This window comes from Cebus imitator, unplaced genomic scaffold (assembly GCF_001604975.1).
Source record: "Cebus imitator isolate Cc_AM_T3 unplaced genomic scaffold, Cebus_imitator-1.0 Scaffold435, whole genome shotgun sequence".
NCBI classification, from domain to species: domain Eukaryota; kingdom Metazoa; phylum Chordata; class Mammalia; order Primates; family Cebidae; genus Cebus; species Cebus imitator.
In genome coordinates this window covers 897,963-907,076 of record NW_016107750.1, presented here as the reverse complement: position 1 = coordinate 907,076, position 9,114 = coordinate 897,963, and the positions used below count along the sequence as shown (strand labels likewise).

The following is a 9,114-nucleotide window of genomic DNA, read 5'->3' as shown; positions in this document are numbered from 1 at the left end:
CAACCTCCGCCTCCTAGGTTCAGGCAATTCTCCTGCCTCAGCCTCCTGAGTAGCTGGGATTACAGGCACACACCACCATGCCCAGCTAATTTTTTGTACTTTTAGTAGAGACGGGGTTTCACCATATTGACCAGGATGGTCTCGATCTCTTGACCTCATGATCCACCCGCCTCGGCCTCCCAAAGTGCTGGGATTACAGGCTTGAGCCACCGCGCCCGGCCATAACTGCTCTTCTGAGCACCATCCTTGTGCCTGGTGCCATGTGGAACAGAAAGGATCAGAAATAGGCTATTGTCTTGAGGCACCCAGGTCAGTTTTTCTGGTCCTGTTGGTGGTGTGACTGGGGTATTTTTTGCTGCCTGTTTCTCCAGCTTCTCCTCTCTAGAGATGAAACCCTGCAGGTGGCCAGTGCTCACTGTATAACTGCGGTGCTTGTCCACTCCCCAGAGAAGTATGCCCCTGCCTTCATCCATGCTGACATTCCAGGTAGGGGAGCCCTTTAACTTTTTCCTCCCTATACTAGAAGGATGGGGTGGTGACAGGTTCAATTGTGTATGACAGACTCTATGAAGTATGTCTCATAACATCTGAATCCTATTGCTACAGATTTCTTGTATGACCTTGAGCAATTTGTTACTGATTTTTGTCATTTATTTGGTCATCTAGGAATAAAAAGCTAATGTGGCATGGTGGAAAGACCTGTGGACCAGGAAGGCAACAGGAAGCAATATTTTTCAAGGGACTGCTATGAGCAGGGATATATGCCCTGAGGTGCACTGCAAATGTTACCACACTTAGGTCTTCACCTTTACTATTTTATAGATAAGGAAGTTGAGGCTCAGAGAACGAAAGAATTGGCAAGCCTAGTCAAGTCTTTCTGACTAAAAACTTTTTCCTTCATCCATGCCACTGCCCATTCTGAGAATTAGGAGTTGTAAGTTCCAATCCCACTTCTTTCACTACTAGTGCCTCTTCTCTGGGACTTAGTTTCCCTATCTGTTACAAAGCAGAGGTTAAACCATAACCAAGGATACTTTCCGGGTTTATTAGTGAATTGATGATAATGACTCATGGAGAGGGTAAGTGAACAGATGAAGTAGCAAGAGTAAGGTGTTGAATAAATCCAAGTCCTTAGCATCAGTTAAGGGATCGTTATCACATTGCTGTCATTTATTGTTTTCTCATCCTCTCCCCTGTCAGAGTTCCTCTTTGAGCATCTTTCCTCTTCCAGTGAAGTGCTCGTGTGGTCCAGCTTCAACTGCTTGACACTCCTGGCAGAAGAGCGACTCTTTTTTTCCAAGTGCCACACGGTGTATGGTTCGTAGTAAGGGTCCTGTACTAGCTTTGGGTTGGGTGGACAGCAGTTTACAGCTAGGTAGCAGCAGCAGTGATGGGGGGCTAGCCTCCATCTTGGAGGGGAGTGCTGAGTCTAGATATTTCCATTAGCCCAAACTTATTACCAGATTTCATATGCAAGTATTGATATTCAAATATTCTGCTCTTCACTGATTATCAGAAGTATATACGTTTAGACTCTTCAGCAAGGGAAGGACACTTCTCTTAGCCACTAAATGAATTATTGTTGCATATTAACAACAACTCTAAACAATGTTACTCAACCTTAGATTTAATTCTTTCCCATGCCCCAGATAGCTAACCATCCAGGTAGTCTCTAAGTTTTGGTAATTTATTCTTTCAAAGTTTCTTGAAACTGTCCCTTCATTGTCTGGGACTTTTTATATCACATCTAGATTTTTAGAGCAGGCACATTCCATCATTCATTTTATATTCCTAGTTTATACCAGGCACCAGGCTGGAAACTGGCGATTTAGAGATAACAAATAACATGCTCCTTGCCCTCAGAAAAGGGAGAGAGACCCAAGCGGGAAATTTCCTTATGAGCTGATTAGAGCTCTGCTAGAGGGAAGCACAGGAGCTGTGGGGGCTCAGGAGAGGTTCACAGCTCTTTCTGAGTGGATCAGGGAAGGCTTTGTGGAGGAGTGGGGTTTTAACCTGATTCTCCAAGGAGGAATAGGAGTATGCTAAGTAGAGAAAATATGGCTTGGTCAGTAGGTGTTCACTGACAACCTCAAGTGCCAGGGACTGTGCTATGGCCGGTACTGGGTGTTGGAGACAGAGATGAATCAAATGAAGGCCAGGCCTTAAAGATCTCACAGTCTGGTCCCATTAGCTCAACCTTGTCAGGGTTCCTCCATGAGTGGCCTCCAACTGATACATGCTATCCAGAGTCTGTCACCTCTCCTGGGTGGGCGGTGAAGGAACAAGAGAGCAGTGATCCCTGGCCTCTGTCATGTTATCCTATGGCAGGGATTGAGGCAGTGGTGAGGAGCCTGCAGGCAAGTCTGAAGATGAACAACACAGAGCTGCACAAGCAGGGTCTGCTGCTTTTCACTGAAATCCTGACCCGGTGAGCAAAGTGGTGGAACATGAAGCTTGTTGGGGCCAGACTGCAGAAGTAAAAGTGGGCTTTTATTCCTGGTGTGGTCAGTGATAAGAGTTCTCCTACACATTTCTCATTTACCATTTCTCAGGCAGCCAGAGGAGATCAAGCTGTTCACAAGCTCAGCCATGTGCAGAGATGCTGGCTGTGTCCTCCAAGAAGCAGTTAGCAGCCCTGTGCTGGAGGTGGCTGCTGAGGCTGTGAAGGCCACTTCTGCTTTTCTGAGGTGAGAGACCCAGGCAGGCTGAAATTTCCATCCCTGCATGTACCTAAGGGCCTGTCAAGGCCAGGGGAGCTAATATTTAAGTATCTCTAGATTATGTATAATACCTAATATAGTTGGCCCTCCATAATTGTGGGTTCCACATCCATGGATTCAACCAACCATAGATGGCAGTTTTTTTTTTTTTGGTAGGGAGATGGTGTTTTGCTCTTGTTGCCCAGGCTAGAGTGTAATGGTGCGATTTCGGCTCATTGCAACCTTTGCCTCCTGGGTTCAGGTGATTCTCCTGCCTCAACCTCTCAAGTAGCTGGGATTATAGGCGTGTGCCACCACAACAGGCTAATTTTTGTTTATTATTATTTTGACATGGAGTCTTACTCTGTCGCCCAGGTTGGAGTACAGTGGTGCGATCTCGGCTCACCACAACCTCTGCCTCCCAGGTTCAAGCGATTCTTCTGCCTCAGCCTCCCGAGTAGCTGGGATTAGAGGTGTGTACTACCATGCCTGGCTAATTTTTGTTTTTTTAGTAGAGATGGGGTTTTTGCCATAGTTGGTCTGGATGGTCTCGAACTCCTGACTTTGTGATCCGCCTTCCTCAGCCTCCTAAAGTGCTGGGATTGCAGGTGTGAGCCACCACGCCCAGCAATTTTTGTATTATTAGATGGGGTTTCACCATGTTGGCCAGGTTGGTCTTGAATGCCTGACCTCAGGTGATTCTCCTGGCTCAACCTCCCAAAGTGCTGGGATTATAGGTGTGAGCTACTGCACTTGGCTGAAAATATGTTTTAAAAAATGGATGGTCGTGTCTGTATTGAACACGTACAGACTTTTTTTCTTGTTATTATTCCCTAAATAATATAATATATGCTGGGCATGGTGGCTCACATCTGTAGTCCCAGCACTTTGGGAGGTTGAGGTGGGTAGATCACCTGAGACCAGGAGTTCAGCATCAACCTGTATAACATGACAAAACCTGTCTCTACTAAAAATGCAAAAACTAGCCAGGTATGATGGTGTACACCTGTAGTTCCAGCTACTTGGAGGCTGAGGTGGGAGGATCACTTGAACTTGGGAAGCAGAGGTTGCAGTGAGCTGAGATCACACCACTGTACTCCAGCCTGGTTGACAGAGAAAGGCCTTGTCCCCTCTCCCCCCCAAAAAAAGAAAAAAAACCTGGCCAGACACAGTGGCACATTGGCACATTCCTGTGATCCCAGCACTTTGGGAGGCTAAGGCAGGTGGATCACTTGAAGTCAGGAGTTTGAGACCAGCCTGGCTGGCCAATGTTGTAAAACCCCATCTCTACAAAAAATACGAAAAATTAGCTGGGCATGGTGTCATGTGCCTGTAGTCCCAGCTACTCAGGAGGCTGAGGCATGAGAATTGCTGCAGAGGTTGTAGTAAGCCAAGATTGTGCCACTGCACTCCAGCTTGGGTGACAGAGCAAGGCTCTGTCTCAAAAAAAACAAAACAAAACAAAACAAAACACCCAAGAGTATAACTATATAGCATTTGCATTGTCTTAGGTATTATATGTAATCTAGAGATGATTTAAAGTATACTGGAGGACCAGTGCGGTGACTCACACCTGTAATCCCAGCACTTTGTGAAGCCAAGGCAGGTGGATCACCTGAGGTTGGGATTCTGAGACCAGCCTGGCCAACATGGTGAAACCCCATCTCTACTAAAAATAATAAAAATTAGCTGGGTGTGGTGTCACACACCTGTAATCCCAGCTACTCAGGAGACTGAGATGGGAGAATTGCCTGAACCTGAGAGGTGGAGGTTGTAGTGAGTGGAGATCACGCCACTGAACTCCAGCCTGAGCAACAGAGTGAAACTCTGTCTCAAAAAATAAAATAAATAAAGTATGCTGGAGGATGTGCATAGGTTATATGCAAATAGTATACCATTTTATATCAGGAGCTTGAGCATCCTGATTTTGGTATCTTCAGGGGTCCTAGAACCAATTTCCTGCAGATACTGAGGGATGACTATGCAATGTCAATGCAATGTAGGCAAGGCTCTATGGCTCACGCCTATAATCCCAGCAGTTTTGGGAGGCTGAGGTGGGCGGACCACCTGAAGTCAGGAGTTCAAGACCAGCCTGGCCAACATAGTCAAACCCCATCTCTATCAAAAATAAAAGACTACCTGGGCATGGTGGCACACACCTGTAATCCCAGCTCCTCAGGAGGCTGCAGTAAGAGAATCGTCTGAGCCTGGGAGGCGGAGGTTGCAGTGAGCTAACATCTTGCCATTGCACTCCAGCCTGGGTGACAGAGTGAGACTCCATCACAAACAAACAAAAACATTAATGCAATATAAATAGTTGTTATGCTGTATTTTACATTTCATGTTTGTTTGTTTGTTTGTTTTGAGATGGAGTCTCGCTCTGTCACCCAGGCTAGAATGCAGTGGTATGATCTTGGCTTACTGCAACTGCTGCCTCCTAGGCTCAAGCAATTGTCTTGCTTCAGTTTCCCGAGTAGCTGGGACTACAGGCATGCACCACCATGGCCAGCTAATTTTTGTATTTTTAGTAGAGAATGGGGTTTCACCACGTTGGCCTGGCTGATCTTGAACTCCTGACCTCAGGTGATCTACCCACCTTGGCCTCCCAAAGTGCTGGAATTATAGGCGTCAGCCACTGTTCCTGGCCTGCATTTTATATTATTTTTTATTGTTGTATTATTATTTTTTATAGGTTTTAATAGATATTTTTGGTCCACAGTTGGCTGAATCCATGGATGCAGAAACCACAATACAGAGGGCCAAGTTATACTTCCAAAGTGTTATGTTATCATGTCTTTTGTCTTTTCTCTGTTTTGAACTTTTATCTTGAAAGAAAATTCTCTTTCATTTTGGTAAGGAGTAGCAGAAGTAACTATCTGTTGACTCTATCATCTTTAACCAGAAGCTGGCAGCTCTTTAACACCTATGAACTCCAGCCTCTAGCCCTGGTTCTCTTACTGTAGTTTCTCCTTGAATGCTCTCAGCCACTCACAGAGCTTCATATAGCTACTAGCTATATACTGATAATGCTCAAATCTATAGTTCATGCCTAAAATGCCTGTATTAGTTTCCTATTGCTACAGGAACAAATTACCACAAACTTGGTGGCTTAAAACAACAGAAATTTGCCTTCTCATGGTTCTAGGGACCAGAAGTCCAAAATCAATATCACTAAGATGAAATCAAGGTATCAGCAGGTCCACACTCCATGTGGAGCTTCTAATAGGGAATGCTTCCTTGCCTCTTCCAGCTTCTGGTGGTTCTGGGGGCTTCCATGACTTATGGTCATATCACTGCAATCACTGCCTCTGTGACCACATTGTGTTCTTTTCTCTTGGTGTGTATAATCTCCCTCTGCCTTTTCTCTCTTTTTTCTTAAATTTTTTTTTTCTTATTTTTTGTAGAGATGGGGTTCTTGTTGCATTCCCCACACTGGTCTTGAACTCCAGGCCTCAAGTGATTCTCCCACTTTGGCCTCTCAAAGTACTGGGATTACAGGCATGAGCCATTATGCCTGGCTGCCTCTCTCTTATAAGGATACTTGTGATGGCATGTAGGGGACCACCTGAATAATCCAGGATAATGCCTTTATCTCAAGTTTCTTAATTTAGTCCTATCTGTGAAAACTTTGCTATAGAAAATAACATTCACAGGTTCCAGGGATTAGGACCTGGTATCTTTGGGTACCACCATTTAGCCCACTATAGTGTTTTCCTGAACTCCAGACCATATTTTCAACTGCCTGCTGCTTTATTCCAGAAACTTCAATCTCAATTTGTTCATGCTACTAGCATAGAGATAAAAACAACCAATTTGGGATCTAAAGAATTAGATTTGGGTCCCTGGCTCCACAAGCAGTACTCAGTCACTTCTTGCTTATTCCTCTGGTCTGCTTTCTGTTTCTTGAACACATCAAACTTATTCCTGCCATAATTGTTCTCTCTGCCCAAAATATTATTCCCTTACATCTTTGTGTGACTGCATTTTTCTCATCATTCAAGTCTCATTCAAAATTTGCTTTCTTAATTGACCTTATCAGACTACTATAGCACCTATAAAACATTTTACAGTTCTTGTTTATTCTTTTTTCTTTCTTTCTTTTTTGAGTCAAAGTCTCATGCTGTTTCCTAGGCTGGAGTGCAGTGGCACAATCTCAGCTAACTGCATCTTCCACCTCCGTGGTTCAAGCAGTTCTCTTGCCTCAGCTGTCCAACAGCTTTCCAAATAGCTAGGATTATAGGTGTGAGCCACTGAACCTGGCCTATTCATTCGTTTTGTATCTCTCCTGTCCCCACTAAAATATAAGCTCCTGGAGATCAAGGACTTGTCAGTTTTTTCACTGATCTATCTTTGGCTCCTCATAGGTAGTCAATATGCAAATGAAGGGTGTTAAAATGGACAGTGAGACTAATGGATCCTAGTACCACAATGGGAAATTATTCCTTAGTAAGGTGCTTGAAATCTTAAAAAAAAATAACGGAGGAAACCCATATTTATAGAGTAACTTTTATTTTGTTATATTTTCTCTTTTAAATTTCTAATAAAGTAATATATTCAAATAATACAAAATAAACAAGAACCCCATCTCTACAAAAAATAAGAAAATATTGGCTGAGCACAGTAGCTCATGACTATAATCGCAGCACTTTGGGAAGTCAGGGTGGGAGGATTGCTTGAGGCCAAGGTTTGAGACTAGTCTGGACAACATAGGGCAACCCCATCCCTACAAAACAATATAAAATAAAATAGGCTGGGCGTGGTGGCTCATGCCTGTAATTCCAGCACTTTGGGAGGCTGACACAGGCAGATCACAAGGTCAAGAGATGGAGACCATCCTGACCAACATGATGAAACCCCGTCTCTACTAAAAATGCTGGGCATGGTGGCATGTGCCTGTAATCCCAGCTACTCGGGAGGCTGAGGCAGAAGAATTGCTTGAATCAGGTAGTTGGAGGTTACAGTGAGCCAAGATCGCATCACTGCACTCCAGCCTGGTAACAGAGTGAGACTCTGCCTCAAAAAAAAAAATAATAATAATAAAATTAGTGGGTATGGTGGTATGCACCTATAGTCCCAGCTACTCAGGAGGTGAGGTGGGAGGATCACTTGAGCCTCAGAGTTTGAGGTTACAGTGAGATATGATGACACCATTACACTCCAGCCTGGGTGACAGAGTGATATTCTCTCTTGAAAATAAATAAATTATAAAGGATTTATCATCAAAGGGAATAGGCTGGGCATGGTGGCTCACACCTGTAATTCTAGCACTTTGGGAGGCTAAGGTGGGTGGATCACCTGAGGTTAGGAGTTTGAGACCAGCCTGGCCAATATTGTGAAACCCCATCTCTAGTAAAATATAAAAAAAAATTGGCCAGGTGCAGTGGCTTATGTCTGTAATCCCAGCACTTTGGGAGGCCGAGGTGGGCGGATCACCTGAGGTCGGGAGTTCAAGACCAGCCTGATCAACATGGAGAAACCCTGTCTCTAGTAAAAATACAAAATTAGCCAGGTGTGGTGGTGCATGCCTATAATTCCAGCTACTCGGGAGGCTAAGGCAGGAGAATCACTTGAACCCAGGAGGTAGAGGTTGCAGTAAGCCGAGATCATGCCATTTCACTCCAGCCTGGGCAACAAGAGTGAAACTCCGTCTCATAAATAAATAAATAAATAAATAAGCCAGGTATGGTGGCGGGTACCTGTAATCCCCCCCTTAAATGTAAGACATTATTTATTGACTTGCCAATAAGAAAGATCAAGATTTAACTGGCTCACATTTTTTGTCTTCTCTACATGTCCTTGGCATTTTTGCTAGTCAATAGTTTTTTGTTTTGTTTTGTTTTGTTTTTTTGAGATGGAGTCTCACTCTGTTGCCAGGCTAGAGTGCAGTGGTACAATCTTGGCTCACTGCAACCTCTGCCTCCTGGGTTCAAGCAATTATCCTGCCTCAGCCTCTTGAGTAGCTGGGATTATAGGTGTGTGCCACCATGCCCAGCTAAGTTTTTGGTAAGACAGGGTTTCACCATGTTGGCTAGGATGGTCTCAATCTCTTGACCTAGTGATATGCCCGCCTTGGCCTCCCAAAGTGCTGGGATTACAGGCATGAGCCACTACGCTGGGCAATATTTTATTTTTTAACCTTTAAATAATATACCTAAAACTGGTATTTCTTGTTCTCTCATCTTGAAGCCTTGTCTCCTGAGTTCCTATGTAGTAAACAGCACCCCAACTCTTCCTTTCTCCTCTCTTCCCTACTTCTACTTCTCAAGGTCAGTCAGCCATATTTTAATTTTACATTGTGAAAGTTGTTAATATTTATAGTCTCTTCTGTAGCTATATTTAAATCTTTGTGATTTGACTCTAGGTTGGTTCTAAAAATTGAAACAAAAAATAGCATTTACATGACAGTGACTTCAGT

General features: G+C 44.0%; 1 protein-coding gene across 1 annotated transcript in view; it reads left to right on the top strand.

The window, feature by feature from the left end:
- MEI1 (meiotic double-stranded break formation protein 1) overlaps window positions 1-9,114 on the top strand; it is a 95,520-nt gene that overhangs the window by 26,762 nt on the left and 59,644 nt on the right. Inside the window, exons 8-11 of the mRNA XM_037731994.1 lie at window positions 372-486; window positions 1,201-1,317; window positions 2,329-2,428; window positions 2,553-2,687. Of these exons, the coding sequence (XP_037587922.1) occupies window positions 372-486; window positions 1,201-1,317; window positions 2,329-2,428; window positions 2,553-2,687 (467 nt within the window). The remainder of the gene's footprint in view (window positions 1-371; window positions 487-1,200; window positions 1,318-2,328; window positions 2,429-2,552; window positions 2,688-9,114) is intronic.